This window comes from Seriola aureovittata, chromosome 20 (genome assembly GCF_021018895.1).
Source record: "Seriola aureovittata isolate HTS-2021-v1 ecotype China chromosome 20, ASM2101889v1, whole genome shotgun sequence".
Lineage (NCBI taxonomy): Eukaryota > Metazoa > Chordata > Actinopteri > Carangiformes > Carangidae > Seriola > Seriola aureovittata.
This window is the reverse complement of record NC_079383.1, coordinates 19,378,524-19,401,024: the sequence shown is the minus strand read 5'-3', so window position 1 is coordinate 19,401,024 and position 22,501 is coordinate 19,378,524. Positions and strand designations below refer to the sequence as shown.

General features: G+C 41.4%; 1 protein-coding gene across 7 annotated transcripts in view; it reads left to right on the top strand.

Moving 5' to 3' along the window:
* The window catches only part of LOC130161530 (dipeptidyl aminopeptidase-like protein 6), a 201,905-nt gene that overhangs the window by 157,708 nt on the left and 21,696 nt on the right, over nucleotides 1–22,501 (top strand). For all 7 annotated transcript variants that reach the window (XM_056364889.1, XM_056364892.1, XM_056364891.1 and 4 more), the window contains 11 exons: nucleotides 4,080–4,174; nucleotides 4,650–4,724; nucleotides 6,527–6,579; nucleotides 7,871–7,952; nucleotides 11,961–12,081; nucleotides 20,071–20,225; nucleotides 20,340–20,437; nucleotides 20,985–21,108; nucleotides 21,194–21,232; nucleotides 21,559–21,666; nucleotides 21,889–21,980. In XM_056364889.1, coding sequence (XP_056220864.1) covers nucleotides 4,080–4,174; nucleotides 4,650–4,724; nucleotides 6,527–6,579; nucleotides 7,871–7,952; nucleotides 11,961–12,081; nucleotides 20,071–20,225; nucleotides 20,340–20,437; nucleotides 20,985–21,108; nucleotides 21,194–21,232; nucleotides 21,559–21,666; nucleotides 21,889–21,980 — 1,042 coding nt within the window. The remainder of the gene's footprint in view (nucleotides 1–4,079; nucleotides 4,175–4,649; nucleotides 4,725–6,526; nucleotides 6,580–7,870; nucleotides 7,953–11,960; nucleotides 12,082–20,070; nucleotides 20,226–20,339; nucleotides 20,438–20,984; nucleotides 21,109–21,193; nucleotides 21,233–21,558; nucleotides 21,667–21,888; nucleotides 21,981–22,501) is intronic.

The window sequence follows — 22,501 nt, the reverse complement described above, 5'->3', positions numbered from 1 at the left end:
CTCAAGGTTTGTGGTAAACATTCTGTATCATAAAGTATCAGGTACCTAAAACTATGATTTTGAAGTAAGGGTACAACACAGAGATTTACATACTGTAGCATTTTTGTTATGGGAAACACAAGAAGTAATTTTCTCATATTTTGCTAAGTGCTTTATATCTTTTTTTCAACATTCACAAGCCTACATGGATTTATAAGACACCAAAAATGCAATATTGAAAGATTAGTCTAACAAGAACAGAACTGCTTACAAACAAACAAAGGTTTTATTATCATCTAACCAGAAGAACATTTTACTACATAGTGTGGCCTTTCAATCATCATATAATACATTTTGGTTAAATTCTGCTTGGTGTAACCCTCTACACAGTAAAATGTTGTTTTTCATGGACCAATATGCTCGCAATTTGAGTTTGCATATTAAAATCCTTCTCAATGGTCCGACTGCCGTGTTCATGACTGATCGTCAGAACCATCAAAATAAGAGCGAAGGTTTGAAAAAATTTAAATTATTCTTAACGTGACAGTGTCTATGGTAAAGGACATGTTCTAAGAATATGCTGCTATGTCCGTGGGAGATGAATAGTACAAACTCAAAATATAGAATCGGTCCTCAGTCTCACTCAAGTGTGTCGCCCTGTATCTCCGTCTCCCGCTCTCCCCCCTCCCCTAGCTTTCCCTCTGCCCCCCCTGGAGTGAGGCTATGCCCAAGGCAGGAGGCTATATTAATAAGACATACTGCGGTGGAAAGGTATAGATCAGAGGAGAAAACAGCGCCCTGGGCTGATGCACAGCAAATGAAGGTAGAGGGGAAAGAGAACAAGAGTGAAGGGAAAGAGCGAGGGAGAAACCTAGAAAGGGGAGAGATTGAAGGGAAGACGTAATGCCTGAGGTACTGTGAGAGAATAGATGACTCTCGGTCAAAGAGCCGAAAACAAAGAGTTGGCTATGTGAAGGAGGGATGATAAGGTCTAAAATGATGAACTCAGCAGGAGGGCTTCTATAAAGGCCGGTGATGGGAAGGATTTGAGAGATCTGAGGTACATCTGAGGTACTTCTGAGAAGAAGATCAGCAGCTCGGTGAGGTATAAAGATGAAAAAGGCGCCTAAAAGAGATGCAGGTCTCTGAATTTAAAACAGAGTAAGTTGTGAAACAAAATCAAGTGCAGTCAATCTCTCTGACCACTGATTTATCACCATGTGAACTTTCTTTCTAACCGTTGCGTCTGCAATTACCTTTTTATTTATAAAAGTAGAACGTTTATCAAGATGCCAAACGGAGTCAAACTAAAATAATGGAGCACGGTGAGTAAAGGCAGTACTCCTTTATTTATCGTCATGATTTCCATGAAAGAGTCAATTTTCTACCCTTAGTTAGTATGCCGATGGTTCTTAACATGGAGACAAAAGCTGTTGAGGGGGCGTTTGGCTATGCCAGTCTAAAAATGTCTGAAACTGCTCCCCACAGCACGTTCTGAATTAAAGCCATTGTGATGGTAATTCTGTCACCTCTAATGGACAATTAGATATGCTAGGAGATAGAGAGCACTCTGCATAACAATCTCCGGGTTCTAATTACCTCACCAAATGGCGTGGTTGCTCGTGCGCCTATGGATCACTAAAGCAATAAGACAGAGGAGCGCAGATAGATTGAAGGTGAAAGGGGGCAGTTGCTGTATTAAATGTATCCTTCCCTGATAAAAGCCTGATGGATGAGGAGCTGTGTGAACTTTCATACATCTGTCAAATAACGGCTCCCTACAAGGGTTTTACTCTCACGGCCTGACCTCACTGTGTTTGCACTGGAAGCTTCTGTATTCAGCCGTATTGAAAGCTTTTTCCCTGACGTTGACCAGATCAGATTGGAGAGCACTTTAGTTGCTAGTGTTGTTAGTGCTGATTGGAAGTTGAAAAGTTCTCTTCAAAAGTGACACTTTTTTTTTTTTTTGTAAGGGACAAACATCACTCTCTTGTTCTGGATATTGTGTAAAGGAGCACAAAGACCCTGAAACTACATGAACACACAGTGCCAAGGTTAGGACAGTATTGCTTATTTCACATGGCAGATTTCTTCTTTTTTTTTTTCTTTGTCTCTGAGCTGTTTTCACTGGTTTGAAATAGGTGGGGCTTAGGTGATGTCGCATACTTCCATGCACCAGTCAGGATCGAGCAGCCTACACAGACATGTTGAAGCCAATTAGCTGAGTCACACTTCAGAAATAATACATCAGGGTGTTTTTCTTTTCTTTTTTTCCAAACTCTGACCTTTACTGTTGCTTACTGAGTCATGAATCTTTAATGTTCTGGAGAAATACTTGAGGTTTAAACCTAAAGCTTAAACCTTTACACTCTGTTACAGCTACTTTATCTGCAGCACAGTTGGTGGGGTTGTTGCTCTCTGCCATTCACCTGAGCATATATTTTTGCAAGGTGCTGAGTAGTTGGTTCTCTTACTTATTTTCTGCACCAACAGGGTTAAAATGGCACAATATGCTGGTTTTATGGCACTTAAACAGTTCAAATTGGTACAATAAACCTTTAAGTGGAGCTGCTCAGTGGCCAGCAGGTCAGGCTGTGGTTTACTGGGCAGCTGCCAGGTGTGAATGTGTGTGTCCCTGTACAAGAGTGGTTGCCTCTCTGTGAAACTACCCTGAATAAATAAAGGTTAAAAACAAAACAAAAAACCCTCACATCTAACCTAAACATCCAATAAACATCTAATACACTTGCAGAGGTCTTCTGGTGTACCGACCTGCAGCTGCCTCTGTGTTTGGGGAAGCAAATCATTTCTCTTTTATCACAGTGCGCATGAAACAAAGGCCTGTTACCGGGCAGCCAGTTTATGATTGAGAAGGGAGCGCTTGATTTGATATACCAGAGCAAACACTTAAAATATATCAGGGCTGTATTGCAACCAATAAAGTTAGATTAAATTTGTGATCACAGTCATTATACAGTTCATCAGACAATTCCAGCATCAGCTGTTTTAATCGTTGAGTCCACCACATATATTCATGCTATTAAGTGACCTGTTGAAAATGTGTTGATAAAGTTGCACTTTTTTGGTTGCAATTTAATTTAATGAGCCGAATTTAATAAGCCTTTGATATTAAAAAGCTAATAAACGGTATCATCCCCTAAAATTTAATTATGTTGTTAATGCTAAGGACAGCTAATAACTTCATTAACATTGAATATTTGCTTCTTTTTTTTTCCTATCATATCTGCAGCTATTATGTAACATTTTCAAAAGGTCAACGTTTTTTAATTTGTAGAGCAACAGGATATACTGTACATGCAGGAAACCAGACAATCCACTGCTTCACTTGTGACATTACTAATCAGATCTCGGGGCCAAGTCCATAACTTACTGAGTAGTTTAAAAGGGTTTCCTGCTCTCACTATCAGCTACATTTGATCTGGAGAGGTTGAATGTGCAGTGTTACAGGCTTTATGTGGAAGGAGCTTAATTACTGCTCTCTTTCGTTCTGACTGTTAAAGGGCAGTTAGTGTGTCAGGCCATTAGTCTGACCCACAGGCTCAATTGGAAGTTTTGTTATATTTGATCAGTCAGAGCTCTTTGTCTTTTGTCTGTCAGTGATAGCAAGGACCCCGTTCTCTTGAACGTGATATACCAGTAACGCCCTGAGGGAGTTCCTTCAAATTTGGTACTAATATTCACTTGGTATCGAGGATGAACTAATTAGAATTTGGTGGCCAAAGGTCAAGGTCACTGTGACCTCACAAAACTCGATCATAACTCACAAATTGCTGTGCTTATTATGATACAATTTACCTAAAATGTCTAATAGGATGAAATGATGAAGTGATGACATTTTATATCCAAACGGTTCACCTGTGACATCATAATGTCCTGCAAAAACACATTCAATGCTGCAACGCAGGAAGGGGAGATTGTGGCCATATCTCCTGCAACTTGGAAGTTGGTGGAGGGATACAATTCTAGTTTTCTCCCAGGAGTAATGCAGGGTCATTTGTTACATATTGGTAGAGTTTTAAAGATGGTTTTATTTTCCTCAAAGTCTCTTTTCCTTTCTCTCTCTCTCTCCCACCGTACAGGTAATGAGCTGTTGTACCGTAACCGTGATGGCGATGTTGTCAAGTTCAACGTTGATACCGATGAAAAGACCATCTTGGTTCATAACAAGAAGTTTGTAAGTCTTTTGTCATCTTTTCTTCTCTTACTTTCTCGCAGTCACAGGACTAAAGAAGGGGCCATGGCTGCCCATGAATTAAATTAAAACTTTTCTTATAGTGTCAGCAAATCAAAGCACCCAAAGCCCTTTTTTATTACAAAGCTTAATCAAATGATCCATTGTTACTGTGAAATGTGAACTGCATAGTTAACACTCTGAGCTTGGTTGTGTGGAGAAACGTTTGAGAAGGAGACGTAAGCATCAGCGCTGCAGATGCTCGGGTGACGACACACAACATTATGTCCGCCATCAAATCACCAAACCCTGGTGCAAAGATTAATGCTACTCCCATTTGCTTCAGGATCCAAGCAATCCGTCAAACGCAGTCATTTAAGGAGTAGTTTAATGAAAAAAATACCACGCATGGTTGAAAGTCTCATCTTTTTGTCTTTTTTTTTTTTCTCCCCCTCTTACTTCTGCCTTTGCTTCTCAGGAAATGTACAAAGCCAGCAAGTATGAGGTGTCTCCTGACATGAAGCATGTGCTGCTGGCCTACAACGTTGCACCGGTGAGCTTCTCATTTGTTTGCTTGTTTTTTGAATTAGCACACTGACAGCCAAATATGTCAGCCGCCTCCACCGTGGGGGTGGGGGTGGGGGAGGGGGAGGGGGAGGGGGTGGGTGGGGTGATTATAGGCTCGTAGTGAAGCGAAGTCAGGGGGAAGAAAAGAAGGAGGGAGGGAGGGAGGAGAAAGTAATCATGGCGGGTTGGGAAGGCCTGTCGCACACCGCTGCCTGTCAGCAATGGCGGCGGGGGCCGGCACAGCCGAGTGGAACTGTAGCGAGGGAGGCAGAAACATAAACAAACCCCTCGGCGCTGCACGGGCTCGCAGGGAGGGAGATGAGATCGACAGTAGGAACAGGAAGTATTGCTGGGAATTTGTCATTTCTGTGCAATTCCATGTAAAGTGTCCCATAACCACATCAGCTCTGCCAGCGCCTTGATATCCATCAAAGCATTATAGCTCCTAATATAGGTAGATCAAATATATTGAATCATTTTGCTGGCTGATGTCTGTGTGTTTACCTCATTCTGCTTCACCACTGGGCCGCTGTAGAGACTTGGTGCCCGTTGTTGCTGTGTGAGGGATGCTGGCAGAGATATAACCTTGTGTTATTGCTGGAGAAGAATGGAAAATATTACGACACACTGGAGATGTCTAATGCGCTGTACTGCATGTGTTCGCATTTATTATTCCATCCAAACCACCGTCGCCTTGATAGATGACAGTCGTTCCTCGTATACGCTCGCTGCAGCGGCGTGCAGTCACACAATCACACGTATGCACATTTACACGCAGCTCATCACTATGACATGCAGCGTGGAACACGACTGCTCGTAATAAATAGTGTTTGCATACTAACACACATGCAAACCATCCACCATTCAATGTGAATGTCTCTCTAATGGGCGGTGAACGGTGCATTCCTTCGCTGATCATAAACACAGCCTTGATAGCATGCGTACAATAAAACAGATTGTAACACACACATTTATTGTGGAAAGAGTTCTATTATTTTAGATGAAATTTAAGTTTAGGGGATAATTCCAGGTTTTTAGTGTTTTTGTATTTGTCCAGATCAGAGCACAATAACACATTCACATTTTAGATTGGCCAATGAAATCAATAGCAGCTTCCACTTACATAGAAAAGAGCGAAATAAGATGGTTTTTTTTTTTTTAAGAGTAATTAAAGAGTAACTTAACACAAGGCTGAAAAGCAATGTTCTCTCGTCCGTCTCTGTTTAAAAGTTTCAAGTCTGTTCCACCTGTCACCACACCCACCAGCTATGTCATGGTGCGCTCACACATCCTAGAGTACACTTGCTTTTGTTCTCTCTTGTATCTCAGTAACTCTGTGAGGTCAACGTCCACTTGGACTCAAGGAGCTGATTGGATTTTGGTGGTCAAAGGTCAAAAGGTCAAGGTCATGTTGACATCACAAAACATGGTTTAGGCCTTGTGGACGCAAAACCTCGGGAAAACCTTGAGGGAATCCCATTAAATTTGGCACAAACATTCACTTGGACTCAAAGATGACCTGAATATATATTTTGGTGGTCAAAGGTAAAGGTCACTGTGACCTCACCTTCCTCTGAATGTGATATATCAGGAACACCCAGAGAGAATTTCATTACATCTGTCACCAACACTCATTAGCTATATAATATATAAATATAAAAACTTAACAAGACTATAACAATATTATTGCACTGAAGCTAACTATAGTCTGATTTTATGGCAAGACCTTAAATGTCACTTTTTTTCCCCCATTTCTGATGTGATTCCTTTACCTCTGCTCACCTCCAGGTGTACCAGCATTCCTACACAGCCTTCTACATCATCTGCAGTTTGGAGACTCCGTAAGTCGATGGCAGAGCTTCTCTGTTCCATTTACTCGCTGCCTCATTATCTCATCCTGCAGTATCTCACCTGACCTCACTGCCCGTGACTCCGTGACAGATTCATTCCCACCTGTTCTCACACTCACCTCCCGCGAAGCACCGACAGCTAACATCAAACCTCCCACTCGATGTTGTCTGTGAAATCAAATGGATAGCAAGTAATCTACGACCTCTAACGGCAGCTCCTCATGCACGTCTGTCCCCTTAGATAATCTTATAACAAGAGGCTTTCAGACACATATTCACAATTAGATGCAGAGCTAGCTGATTAGAGAAGAGGTCCATCTGACAGACTTAAGACTTGCTACAACGCACTGCGAAATGCTAATAATGATGCTGCCATGTCATTTGAGTTGAGGGCAAAGCTTTTTGCAGTGTTCTTAAGTGCTGAATAGTTAAAAAGAACGGAATGGCCATTAATTGAAGCACAACAAGTTTTCACTCTTAGTTAGCAATTTATCTTCATATGCTTTTATTTGTCGAGCACTTTTCTGAAACTTACAAAGTGCTTTTCATAGGGGAGGACAAAAGCAAACAATAAAGGCAAATATAAACAATGAGATCCTCAAACACAGGAGATTAAAAAGTTATAAGAATAGAATATGTAATAGCAAAGATGGAAAGAAAAACATATTACGTATGCATAAAAGAATGTTTTAAGATCAGATATGAAAGACATTACAGATGTAGCCTGTTTAATCTATGTTTTCACAGGAGAGCCCATTATGGCTTGTCATTATATTCTCACTCTGTAAGTTTTGTAAGTTTACAAAACCAGAAAGATAAGCATCTGGTGAAGTAACCGTTGAATAACCAAGACATACTGTATAATATCATTTTTTCCTTTGAGTAGGCATTTCACTTATTTCCCTTTTTAAATTACTGCCACACCGGGTCACAGTATGGCAGCATTGTCAGCAGCTCTCCTGCTAAAATCTATTTGCGTGCTGCCACCCAGTGGTAACGTGCCAAAACACCACCTCAGCTGATGACCTCATTCATCCTCAGCTCCAGACAAAGACATAGAGGCAGTGGTACCTCTAATTCTGCAGCCTGCACTGCGCAGCACTTTTCCCAATAAGGAGAGGTGACACTGTTACTGAGCGTTGGTATTTATGGATACACTTAAACCATTGTTCTCAGATGTGCTACACTTGTTCTCTTGCCTCTGCAGTGCTGGAAGTCGGCACTCATTTTGTGTATGTGTCTGATATCTGATAGTACTGTTTCCTTTGTCTGTGCACCCCAGGGAGACGTGGAACTTGAACCCTCCAGAGGTGCGAAATGCTCAGCTGCAGTACGCCGGCTGGGGACCCCAGGGTCAGCAGCTGGTAAGAGCTAAGATTCCCACAAATTCACTGTCTCATCTCCTTCTGCTGAACAATGTTTCACGTTCAGATAAAAGCAATGCAAACTTGATTAGACAAACCAAATAAAAAACATATCAGATTAAGAAAGAGAGTCAGTATGTCTCAGGTAGAACTAGCAAAGTGAAAATGCAATGTCCTTCACTCCTGGTTTATAATGTCAGTAGCTGATGAATCAATTATTTTCCAAGGTGTTTGTCTTGGTCAGGGGAACTTAATATTGGCCACCTGATGGGAGCAGTTGGAATGAATGATGAAGGGGATTTGAAGTGCGTCCTTTGTTTAAACCTGCATTACTTGATTTTTTTCAACACAACACTGATGGATCAACATTGGCTGTTTTCGATGTCGAGCAGACCTGGAGCAGCATTAGTATTCATATGGATGTGTGTTTGTCTCCATTTTAGCTCTGTTTTGCGCTCCACCAGCTCCTCGGGGAAGGATGAGGCTCTTTACCTAAACTTGTCGGTCTCCCATTTGGTGCTGAGCAGGTAGCATGCAGAGGGTTTTTAGATCAAGACATGAGACAGACACGGTAACGTTGCTGGCTGCAAAATCCAAACAATAAACCGAAAGATGCTAAAATGCTCTGTAGAGCTCAGGGGAGATTTGGTAAATAAAATTTAAAAAATCACTGTTGCTTTGGCGCTATGAGAGACACATTTCAAGTGCAAATAGTAATTTGATCATCATTAATGTAAAAATGTTGATTAGCGAAGCTGTAAGGTTGCTTCCAATGTTTCCAGTTAGTGTGTTTCCAAGGTTGTAGCCCATGAAGCTTTAGAGGACAGGCTGAACCAACTCCTCCTCCCCGACTGAAGCAGCCGAGCTTTACAGAGAACAAAGGTAATGGTGCATTCAGGTGCTCTTTGTCAAATCACAAAGTCAGATATTTCTGGAAGTAAATGGCTGAGTAAATATCAGAGTGGTGAAAAGAGGGAACTTCTATCATACCTGAGGTTACACTAAAAGCTCTGCGTTTCACTTTAAAACACCTGGAAAACCTTGCGAAGTAAACAAGTTAAAGATTCCATTTCCCTATAACACCCACTGTCAAGGCTGCTAGCAAGAACAAAAACAGTGAGTGAGAGTTTATGCCTGATTTCCATTGTTTACCTCCTCCACTGGCTTTTCCATTGGTCCGTTTCATGTTATAGATTTACCAGTGATTGATGACCCCCCCCCCCAACAAAAACACCTGATAAATACGACATGGTCACGTTACATTTCCTGACTTTACGAGCTGACCAGGATCCCCTTAATGCTCCGTTACATTTACCAAATGACCAGTGTACAATTGATGATGGGATTGTGGGAGCATCGCAAAAGAAACACCAAGTTGGTCCTGCAAGTTCAGGCAGAACAAGGCTTCTCAGCTGCGTTTGGAGGAGTCTTGAGGCCTTATTGTTCTGTTGTGACAAACTCAGTCTAGAAAATTAGACGCTGAGTTCATCCTCATCTTTGAGAATCAACATTTTATTCCTGTCGTCGGATATGGGATAAGTTTGAGACTGTTAAAATAGTGCATAAAAACTCTTTTGTTCCTCAGGTTGTAAATCATCCGAATGATTCACTGAGATTTCCCAGTAAAGAACAATTAAACATTGTTGTTTGAGTCACGAGAAGCAATGGTCTCTTCGAAGATGCGTCACCCTCCGCCTCCATCATCACGCAGTCGAACTTGTCAGAGCATTAATGAGCTTCAGTCTGTTGGTTTGCAGGGCAGACAGACTGTAAGTGATTACATCCTGCAGCACAATGCTATTAATTACCTGGTATCTCATCACTGGATTAATTAACACAGACGCTAGATTGATATAGCCTCAAGTTTCCCACCATTAGTCATGAAGTGGTTTTACTTGGAGCCGGCGAGTTATGTTAGCGTGAAACTGAGCAGCAGCTGGTTTCCCTGAAGGTTCAGATGTCCTCTGTCAAAGAGGTGGAGGTTGATGTGAGACATGTCCATCAGCTAAAACAAGCTAACACACTCTGCAAGCCAATGCATGTGCTCTCATATTTAGACATCTAATATACATAAAGCAGTCCAGCTGTTATCCTGTTTCCAAATCAACTTCCCTAAATTCATCTTTCTTTAGCCTGAGTCTGCAGCCATCGTAGGCACATTGCTTTAAGCTAAATGATAGCATCAGTATGCTAACCAGCTCACAGTGACAATATTAGCCTGCTGAGGTATAATGTTTACCATGTTCACTGTCTTAGTTTAACGTTGTTAGCATGCTAACTTTAGCTAAATAGTACCATTTAAACAGAAAGTATAGCTGTGCTGTGGCTAAACATTGTTGTCTGCATTCACAAACCAAGATACCCGGGTTCTCCCCAGAATCACAGAAGACATTACACGAGTGTTGTCACAGGCAACAAAGTACTGCTCAAGACTGACATTCAAAATTGATGGAGTTCCCATTTAATACCACTAGAGAGTACATTAATATAATGATGCATTCAGGGGAATATTATCACACATTTTGGGGTTGTTTCCTCTAATTTGTTCAGATTACCTTGTCATTCCTCCCAAACTACTACAATAATCATTTTCTCACGACGCCAGGTGCATTTTTGTTTGCAATTATGTTGGTTTTACCGACCGAAACAAACCAAACTAAAGTAGCGAACTCTCTGGAGTTTGTTTGATCCGCTCCAAACATTCTCACTGAGGATAAATGAGGATCCCAGATCACTGGCAGAGTTCTGCCTTCCGTCAGAGAACGGGGCCAGGTCTTCTCTCTGTGCTGCGGCCTAGATTAGCTTCTATACAGGGACTTCATCTGCACCGAAGTGACACTAAACCACATGGGCCCGCAGCCCACGTCTCCTCAAGAGAAACTAATTGTGACAGATTCAGTTTTACTTTTAAATGGATGCGAAGTTTAGCGGAGAAACTTTTAGCTGGCTGGTTTTTCACTGTGTGTACTAAATGCCACATTAATGTGATACTGTATAATGAAAGATTACAACATGCTAAATCACTTTTAATTTCATACAATAGGGTAGTGGTTCATTTGTGGTCGGATTCTATTCGCACTGTAGAATAAAGTAAAGATCAAAATGTTGCTATCGTAGACAGCTACAGTATTTGATTTCCTGCTGTACTTCTCAGAGTGAATATTTTTTGGAGAATCGCTCACAAACTGATACCATGGTTCCAGCTCAAGGCCAAGAGATTCCATAATCCTTCAGATACTGAGTGAGCCCTTTTCTGTAATAGCCTGAGATTGATTTCAGCATGGCATTAAGGCTGTAACATTTTAAAATTCCAGCCCCAAGAGCCGCCCCACCCTAGCACGCTCACCGTGGGTGCTGATGATCTATTATTCTCTGTAATGAAAGAGTTGACCTTCAGTTATCTTGAAAGCCCCGCAGGCCTGTGGAGGAGAGCGTCAAAGTCAAAATCAGGTCCCACGGTTTGCCGTCTTATCAGAAATTGAAAAGACTTCTTTTTTCCCCCCCTTTGTACTTTTGTGAAAACTTTGCTTTCCCCTCAAATCAAAAGGTGCTATTGCAAATGTGAACGCTGATCTTCTTTGGGTGACAGGGGAAAAAGTGCCATGCTAATGTGTGTTTCGACCCCAAGGTTGATCTCGGCTGTGATAGCATGACTTCTGCCTCACTCAGGTCTCCCACTCGGGATATAAAGTGACAGTGTGAATGCCAAACTGTCCTTAGGTTTCATCGTGTTCATGCTGATAATAATAATAGTAATGTAACAGCTTATTCATTGTAGGGCAATTCCCTGTAGGAAGACTGGCAGTTAAGGTCAGCTACAGATCAACGTCCGTAGAGCTGGAAGGGATTTGGTGTCTTGCACAAGGACACATAAACAGGACACGAGCTTCTTGCAAATGAGCTCTCATCCAGATTTTTCCGGTTTAAGGATAGTTTATCTCACGTCACGTGAATCGCCATTTGGATTAAAGAGTATTTCCTTTCTCTCTCTCTCTCTGGCTCATGTAGATCTTCATTTTTGAGAACAACATCTACTATCGCTCGACGGTGGAGAGCCGCTCCATTCGGCTGGTGTCCACAGGCAAGGAGGGCGTCATCTTCAATGGGCTCAGCGATTGGCTCTATGAAGGTAAGGGAGAAAAAAGGCTTTGCAGTTCAAGCAAAATCACAAACAAACTCACTTGTCTCACTTACTAGTAGTGGTGTCAAGACATGTAAACAGTTGAGACTGAGCCACTGGAGGTGAATGGCACTCTACATCAGCAAGAGAAAGCAGCAGTGTGTCTTTGCAGAAACAGCTCACTCTGGATAATCCACAGCTCTCACATCAGTTTCACAACAAATGCACCAGAATGGAAAGTTTTGTGCATAAAGAAGAGCAGCACAAAGCTGTTAACTAGGATGCTTCAGACTGCATCTAAATGCAAATAATAAGAGTATCTTTTTCCTGTCTGATATTTCCCAACACCCTTGAGATGTACAAAATTACATTTCCACCATTATTCTCTAGAAAGTTGTAGCTGCTGTAAATGTTGCCCTCCCATAAATACCAGAGTCCCACTGGATGCATGTTGGGGGGGGGGGTCATTGTATCTGGTCAGAGTTCAGTTTAATGCAAAATCTGGCAGAAAAGAAAAGAAAAGCTGTAGAGCGCTCGCTGCCATGGTTCGCGTAACTGTCCAAGAGAGCACAGCCACTCTCTGCATTGGAAATAATGGCCCTGCTCTGCACAACGTCGAACTGGTAATTTTGGTATAAAAACCAGGCAAAACCTCACTGTGAGCAGTTTTTATTGAGGCTGTTCAACTGGAGTTTCAGCTGGATCCCGATTAACCAGGACATTGTTTCCAGAAAGCGGTTCTGCTTTTGTATTCAGATTGAAATCAAACATCTTTTACTGCTTTGTTTCTGAGGTCAGGGATGAGAGGTCACGCCTTGAAAGCCTTTACACCCAGTACAGCAAGTGACGCCCTCTATTCTGCTTTTTTTTTTTTTGAATCATGTGAAAGTCTACAGTTTCAGTTTTCACTGAATAAACTATATCTACTGATGTGGACCCTCTGATACAGTCAAAAGCTCCAGAGCAGCCACTTAATTGACTTTAATGTGCAAGTGTTTTGTCAACTGTTGTTTCCAAGGTCAGAAATGAACCCTTTAACAATTCTGTTGAGCACACTTTGTATTAGGCTAACGACAGAAGTAATAGCATTTTCTAGGCTTAAATCATGAGAAAATTGTCATGTGATTTGGATGAACTGACTCTACTATTGACCCACAAGACACTAAAACGACAGTGACCAATACAGAGAAAAAGTCTCCTCCCTCTATCCCATAATCTGAACACTCTGCAGGAACATATGCATTAGGGACTAATGACATGAAACCGACAGACTCCCGAGCGTCTGCACCCATATTAATATTGGTGGTGTGCAGCTCTTGATTTCCTGCAGGTAAATTAAAAATGGAAAGTCTGTCAGTTTGCTACTGCTTTACACGGCCCAAGAAAATGAATGAATGTTCTACATCGGTTGATTTTCATTAATTCAGCAGCGGCGTGTGTTGTATACACTCTGATACAGATGTCATGGTGCTCTCCAAGCGTCAACGCCACCGATCAAAGCTCACCTGTGTGCCTCGCAGTAGAAAAAGAAATAGAAAAAAAAGACGGGTACGATGTTAGCATTCAACTAATGAATTTATATCCGGCGCACTGGGTGCACTTTCTGCTCCAGTGGAACAGTGTTTTAATAAGAGAGCGAGAGGGAGACGGAGAGTAGCAGAGTCATAGATGCGGAGATAGGAGAAACAGACACAACCTATGATATAGAGCAAGCTGTTAATCCTCCAGTAGCACTATAAAACAATACAAATCTGTTTGATAATGTGAACGGCTGACACCTAGGAGGCTTCTGAGCATTCAGACGCTGTGACATGGAGGTTATCTGAGGTCACCAGTGCATCAGGACGGGAGCTGTGTGGCTGCTTCCCTCTGCAGCACTCTTCTTGTTTTTATTTAATGCTGTCAACCCACGGCTCCTCTTATCTCCGCATTAGCCAGGCTGACATTTGAAACCACGTCCATCCTTCAAGAGCAATATCCACGCGCAGCCATTTAAACATTAATCAGTACGATATTGCGGCGTCTGACCCCCTGACTCATATTTATGGGCTGCTGAGGGGCTGGTAATTTACACTCATCATTTATTGACAGGATAAATCTTTCACCAAGAGATAAAACACAGAGCCGACTTCATAATGTTGAGATATAAGTGAATCACAGAACAAGAGAATTGTAACGTGTTTATTTCTGCATGTAAACTGCGTTAAGTAGATAGTGTGATGCGATGTCGAAATATCTCCAGCCCTCCTTTATTGTGATAAGAGAAAGTGTTATTTTATTGTCTCAAGATAACTTATAGCACAATGTCTGGTGCTATTATTCACTGTATTTGAATGTCTGTCGTGTAATAATGGTTAATTCATTGGGGGAAATCAAGAGCTGCACACCATAAGCTCACCCACCTGTCACTCAAAGCAGCACACCCTTAATCATACATAACTTTAAGCCTTAATAAATTTTGAACAGGTGAGTTAAATAAAAATTCACCCCCAGTACAGTTATCATGAAGGAGGAAATAAGCTATTGAGACCAAAGCTGTAAACGTGTTTATTTCTGCTGTAAAGTTAGACATTTTAACACAGGAGTCTGTTGGAATTGACTCGCTTTTGCAGCCAGCCTCAAGTGGGCATTTGAAGAACTGCAGTTTTTGGAACTTCTGTGTTGGCTTCATTCAGGTTGGAGCTTGTTCAGCCTGAGTTCAGACTCATCCATCACCTTTGGGATGAGCTAGAACGCCAACTGTGAAGCCAGGTCACTGCGGCCCGGTTCTAACATCTTGTGGAAATCCTGAAACCAGAAGAGTTGGGGATGTTAATGGCCGTGGTATTGGATTGAGATGTTCAAGCATAGCATTTGGGTTTAATATTCGGGTGTCCATATACTTTTTATATACTTTTATTTCTTTTCTAATACACTAGACGTCCTTGATTTTAGAAAAAAATCCACCTTGAAATAAATAAATAAATAAATCGATTTGGCGTTGGCGCAGTGGAGATGCTAGCATCTGCAGGGGGAGTTTAGAAGCTGCGCCAGGTTGTGTAATATTTACATTCATCAGTGAGACTGCAAGGCAGAAGATTATCCATGCTAATGACTCAGACTCTGCTCTGGCCAAGGTCAAGCTGAGGCTCAGACTGCTGCCGAGGAGAAATGAGGTCTTAAGCTCTGCCTGTCGCCTGCGCTGCAGATTTGATGCTGAGGGGTGAAAGGTTGGCAAATAATCTCCCCGGCTTGAATATCCTTTGGCTTGCATTGCCGTCTTAATCCGTGAATGTCTATGTGTGTTTGTTTGTTTGTAGTGTGCATGCAGGAGAAACGGGGAGAAAAAAGAAAAATTAAAAAAGGCTCAATTAAAAAATAAGAGATGCAGCCAAGAGCCCCGTCGGCTGTGTGTAATAGTCCAAAACGCCTCAGGAGAGTCTCAAGTGTTCTGTCATCTGTCGGCTGTCTGATTATTGAGGCTGCACTGATACTGACACATCCTGCAGTGTGACGCAGCCTGAGGAAACAGCTGTTTATTGGGCTCTGGTGCGCCGAGATAAAAACCCGACATGGCTTTGATTTGAGTCATGTTTGCCCCATAGATGTTTGGCTAGATGACTGTCTGCATCGAGAGGCTTGTTCATTGGCTTGTTTCTGTTTATCGCTCTGTTTGTGTCAGAGCCTGCAGGGCACAGAGTAACCACATAATAAACACTTGTGCACTTGAAAAGGAAAGATTAATAAAGGGAATGAAAAATGTTGGTTTTAGTTTGGTGTGAATACAAGCTGAAACTGTAATGAGACACAGTTTCAAATAGTTTTGTTGAACTTTTTTATTTACTGCACCTAAGCTGAATTGAAGATATGGTATCTATTTCTCTGTAGGATACTGATTTGGAGTCAGCAGTAAAGCAAATCATCTTGTTATTATAATAATTTTAGGAGCAATTTAACAAAACTGCATGTGCATCGACAATTTAATTAACATTATGTATAACATCATTAGGGGTTCTACTCTTGATTACCTTGAGAAATAATTGAGCCAAAACACTTCTGTGAAGGAAATATAAGATATCATTTTTTGCAACTCTTGCCTGCAATAATCACATCACAGAACAGGACATGCTTTGTTTGACAAGTGATTCATGGGAGGTGTCGTGTTAAAAGGGTACTCCAGTAATTTAATATTGCACTCCCATAAAGTTTGGCGCGCTCAAACAAGACAGATTAAAAACAAGAATGGTCAAAACTGAAGCAGGCTTTTAGGATGGATCTGGATTCTGCATTTCCCATAATGCATTTGAGTGCTTTCAGTTTGTAACACAGGCTTTACCTTAAAAATGTTATACCTAAGCCTTAGATAACCCAGGTGACATCATCAGGGTTTTTGTTTTTTCAAACTGCAGAAGAATTCCCTCCAGAGCAACTGGAGACTTTATTATACAACAAGTCTGAGTATGACGCCTTGTGACGAGTACACTGAACTTTATGTTTAAAATTGTTGGAGTGCCCCTTTAAGTTACAGCTGCTTAGCAAATGAGATGGACACTGAAAAAAAAAGTTCTACTTTAATTTAATGACATTAGTAAAGTTTTTGTCGTTTGCTTAATATAGACCTGCATTTTCCTTCTGCGCCATGTAGCAATGTTTTTTCGTCGGACTGAACCACAAACTGTGGATGAGGCTTTGTAGACGCTCAGTAAAATCTCACCTGACTCTCTCATGTGCTTTTCTGTTCTTGCTCTGTTATCACTTGCACTGTCACCTCAAATGTACTGTATTTATAGTAACAGCTGTGTGGAAAGCTGCAATGTCATGTCAGCTAACCAACCAAGGAGGAGGGTGTGTCTCTGCTGTCAAATCCCATAGTTTAAAGGATTTTTGCCATGTATATTTGTTTGTATTTGATATTTCTTATATGTGCTTCTTGTGTGATTGGCAGGATAGATGCTTTCGTTACTTCTGATTGGAGAGGTGGACTACAGACTATAAAAAGTACAAGCAAAAAAAAGGACTTAAGAACAAAAGAATTAGAACAAAAGTTGCGTCTCTCTCTGTAGCACACTGCTGCTCTACTTCGTGGTTTCAGTATGTGACATTGCTGCCCTCTGTTGGCAACATGTGCTCCTTTTTTCTAAAGAAACAATCCACTTCATCACCTTACAGATTCCAGATCTGCTATTAGTAGATGCTTTTCTTACTAATAGCAAAAGCGATGAAATAAAATCAACTAAATGCCACCTGGGAAAGTTGATATTCTTTTCCTCTTTAGCTCAGTCTGCCTGAATCTGTCACCTTGCACTCATTATTTCTCACTGGCCACTTGACTCATTGTATCTCATGCATTAATAATACGCTCTACTCTGTGAATAATGTAGTGTGCACAGCAGGATGGAGAACATGGAGAAAGGAGATGAGCCTCTGACAGCTCACCTTAGTAATCATCACAAAAGAAGGCGGCTGGAAAAAGAAAGAGACACGATCTCATTGCTTAAGAGAAAGAAACTGAGAGTTGGCTCATCAAAAGTGCTACCTTCTCTCACTGTTACTTTCTCCCCCTTTTGTCTCCTTACTTTCTGCTGTTGCCACGCACGTGTCAGGACACTTCTAGAAACTTAACTACTTTCTCCTTGACTAGTCAAGGTGACTGGGCGTCCCCAGCCGAGCAGATCCGACAGCCCGGCGGCTCCACTCCACATAGAAAGCTTTTTAAGCTGCCGCTGCTGGAGTTAGCAGGCAGCGGTGCAACTGGCCATGCGGGAAATCGCTTTAATTATTTTATTTTATTTTTTTTACATCATTGCTAATACTGTGTTGTTGCTACTTTGTTCATCTTCAGACATTGAGATCCAATCATTCCCTGCTGAGCTGTGCCAGCAGGGTGCAGGTGGACACACCAGGCGGTCTAGGAGAGCAAAGACTTAAGTGCTACCATTAGCCCTATTTCTTCTCATTTCACACTAACATAGAGATGTTTGGAGTTATAATTAGTTTAACAGTGTCCAGCAGTGGAAAGATACCACACACACAACTTCTTTTGCAGAACTGCATTAGAGAACAAATGCACACGAGGGTCTGTACTGCGGGTGATTGTCAAATGATGCTGCATATCAAGTGATTCCACCAAGCGTGCACGCTTAATGAAAATGCTAATTGGTAGTTGATGTCTGTTCATTCCCCAAAGCCAGCACCCTGTCCCACAGATAAACAGCATTAATGAAATTTTAATTGCAAAAGTTGATATAAATATAGCTGGTGGCAAGCTGTAACAATAAGCTGGACTGTTTCCATGCTGTCTGCGTCGTCGCCACAGACTCAATAATGAAGTAGAATTGTCACGGCCATGCTTTATGTTGTCAGGGAAGTTCCCTCAGCCAGCGCTTATTTGCATAATTCCTTAATAAGTCACCGTATGTTGACACACAGAGGTGTGTGTGTGTGTGTGTGTGTGTGTGTGTGTGTGTGTGTGTGTGTGTGTGTGCGTTTTTGTGGCAGCAATGAAGGACCTAGAGTGCTCTTGTCCCCAATTTTCTCTTTGAACAGGAGTGTGTGATTGCTACATAATTTTACCCTCCGACCAACACACACACACATGCTCACAGACGGTCTCAAGAGAACCCACTTGGTCAAGTCTGAAATGAGCTGAGGTTTCTTGCTGAAAATGGTACACACACACACACACACATACATACACACACACACAGGTAACAACAGCCCTAAAAACTAAAGTTATCTGGTAAAGTGTGCTGCGCCGTTGTAGCTGTAATGAGAAATTGCTGTTTGGGTGATTTCGAGGAAATGTAGCTGAGGTCTATTTTGGTCGATGGGCAGGAGTGAGATTAAAAGCTGCTGTGATTTATGACCTCAGCATTTGCTACTGTGTGTGTGTGTGTGTGTGTGTGTGTGTGTGTGTGTGTGTGTGTGTGTGTGTGTGTGTGTGTGTGTGTGTGTGTGTGTAGGTTAAAGAATGAGGGAAAGAGTCCACATACAGCAAACCGGTCAGTCAAGAGTTAGTAGAGTGCATTTTTGCTAAAAGGACAAAGAGGAAAGCTTTTTATTTTTTGACATTTTGACCTGATCTTTAGGGGATGTTTATGCCTCCGTGCTGCCGACAGCCAGGCCCGGAAGCATTATGTTTTCGGGGTGTCTGTCTGTCCTACTTTCATGAGCGTGATATCTTTGTAACATCTTGAGGGAATTTCTTCAGATTTGACACAAACATTCACTTGATGACCTGATTAGAATTTGGTGTTCAAGTTCAACGTCACTGTGACCTCACGTTCTTGTGAAGAACGGCCGAGGGGAATTTCATTACATCTGGCACAAACATTCATCTGGATTCAAGGATGAACTGATTAGAATTTGGTGGTCAAAGGTCACCGTGACCTCACAAATTCATACACTAATTATAACACAATTTAACTCAAATGTTTATAACGATGAAATGAAGTGATGACATTTTTTATCCAAAAGGTCAAAGGTCAACTTCACTGTGATTAATGTACAGCAAAAACTCCTCTGGTCATTATTCAATGCTGTGACTTTGAGAGAGTGTGGCTGTATTTCCTGCAACTTGGCTGCTTGATGGAGGCATACAACCATGAGGCAGGATTTGAGTTTTGTCATTTTCAGGGGGCTGGTATTTTCTTCTGGGACAGTGAGCTTTGTCACTTTGTGTTGTTCAAGCTACTTAACATTTGACTGTTATTTAATCAAAAACTACTCAACTTTACATCCATAAATCCTGCGTGGTGGCCAACTTGAGACAGCATTTGTGAATTAACAATTTAATGAGCTTCTGTGAACAAAGAGCAATGTGATACAAAGAGCCTTACTAATGACACGGCACTTTATACATTTCGAAAGACATTTTCCCAGAGCACCTGTTAATTTCTGACAAGTAATGGCAGTGTGAGTCTGTTGGCCTGCAGCCATGTAATTAACTTAGGACTCTGCTGTTTGAGCTTTTACTCACTGTCATTATGACTGATTGTAAATTTATTCTGACTTTTTCAGAGGAGATTTTCCAGTCCCATGTTGCCCATTGGTGGTCTCCAGATGGTGCAAGGTTGGCCTACGCCACAATCAATGACACCCTGGTGCCCCGGATGGAACTGCCCATGTTCACAGGCACACCTTACCCAATGGGGAAAGAGTACCACTATCCTAAGGTAGTAAAATTAAATAAAGGCATGTGTGCATTTTTAGAATTTGTAGGTATACATCTCTTGTATTTTCATAGTCCACTGATCAGGGTTTTCCCTCCTTTGACTCGTCCTGTTCAGGCTGGTGAGGAGAACCCAGTTATCACTCTGTATGTTGTGAACCTGAACGGCCCTCTTCACACCATCGAGATGAGAAGACCTGATGATCCCAGGATAGGGTGAGACATGCAAACTGTCCACCAATTAGTCTCTGCTCAGTCAAATGATGCACAGTTGAATCCTTCTGCACAAACAGTATTAATTTACATGTTTTATTCATAATTAATATATTCTTTCATTTCATGATGCTCAATAAGTTTGCATGTATCTCATAATGTAATTTTCTTTGTAACAGTATGTTCTGTTCCTGCACAGATTCTGTAAATTCTCTATCTGCAGTGATACATTTTGCTTAATGTGATCCTGTGTTTAGTTCCATTAAGTTTTTATGCCCCCATTCGCTCTGGTCGTATTTATACCCAATTTTTTATTCCTCCTTCGCTGTGGCTCATACTGTATGCTGCTGCTCTAATATCTCAATTCCTCTGCAAGAGATCATAAATGTTTCATCTCTTTTTAAAATTCTATCATAATCTGCAATTAGTGAATGGAAACATTTTGGCACTTTTTTTCAGTCATCTTATTTTGTAATATTTTTTGTCTCTGTGACTGGTCATTTACCTGCTAACTTTGCTAATTGAAGTTAAAAATGTCTCTGTTTGTTAGTGAATACTATGTGACCATGGTCAAATGGGCCACCACCACTAAACTGGCCATCAACTGGCTGAACAGAGCCCAGAACATCTCTATACTCACACTGTGTGAGGCCACAACAGGAGTCTGCACTAAGGTACGTCCAAGTCCAGTGTGTTTGTATCAAAGGCTGCTCTTTATATAGCAACTGAAACCTGTCACTCTCTGGGTTTTTTTTCCAGAAACATGAGGATGAAAGTGAAGGATGGCTGCACAGACAGGTGAGACGGTTGTCAAACATATACATTATTGTTCAAGTTATTGATTATTGTAAATTTGTCTAGACTTAACTCTCTATTGGTGGGACTGAGTGATGTTCATTTAATTAAAATGACTGTTTCCTCAGCTTTACTATCCAGTAAATTCATGTCAGAATATGATTTATGTTTTACATAAATATTTAATGGCAATGTTGCAGGATTTTCTATGTTGTCTTTTTAAATAGTCATGTATCACTCTTGTATGTTTACCAATCCACTGATATAGTTTTAGTGGTGTTCTTTATGTTTTAAGTCAGTGATTTGAACAATCGTCTCTGTGTCTTCAGAATGAGAGGCCTCTGTTTTCCAAAGACGGACTTAAGCTGTTCTTCACTCGAGCCATTCCTCAAGGAGGCAGGGGCAAGTTCTTCCACATCTCCATGTCCATCTCCCAGGTAACAGAGTATTTATGTGTTGAGTATGATTTAGAATTAGCAAACATGGTAACTGGTGACTTTTAAGAACATTCAGCAGCATGTTTTTTGTTCCTATCAGCTACAGATTGCTTCATATTTAGCTCGAGCATGTGTTAATCGATAACACTTGATTTAGACTTGACTTAAGTACTAATGTTCTGCCTTCTGCTCTTCGTCTGTTTACTTCTACAAACCCCAAAGCCCAACACCAGTACAGACACCCTGCAGTCCATCACCTCTGGAGACTGGGATGTGACCCAAGTCCTGGCCTACAATGAGGACAGTCAGCTGATGTGAGCACCCACAAAACACCAGCAACACACCAACCAGACTTACACCACCCCACTCACAGCAACAAATAGCACTATATCACAATTCTGCAGTAGTTTTTTGTGGATAACAAACAAAAAATAAAAGTCACACGGATGTGGCATGAGCTCATTTATTGAATGTTCATTGAGTATTATGAAATACGTCGTTCCTGCAGCACTGTATGGGATCGGATGTTTCAGCACCATGAACAGAGAGAGAGACCCCACATTCAAATGCTGGGTTTCTCTCCGTCTCTCTCCATGGTTCTGAAACCCAGCATTTGAATGTTTCAGCACCATGGACAGAGCACAAGGAATGCAACAGCGAAATGATCTAGTTTATTGTCAAGCTGTGTATTGATTATGATGTGTGACTAGTTTATAGCACTGATGCTACATTTTTAGAAGGAGAAACCGTTCTTAATGCCGATTGTGTTGAGCCTCTACCAGCTTATGCATTTCTACACAATAAACTGCTCTGAATGTGCTGGGTGTAAAAATCA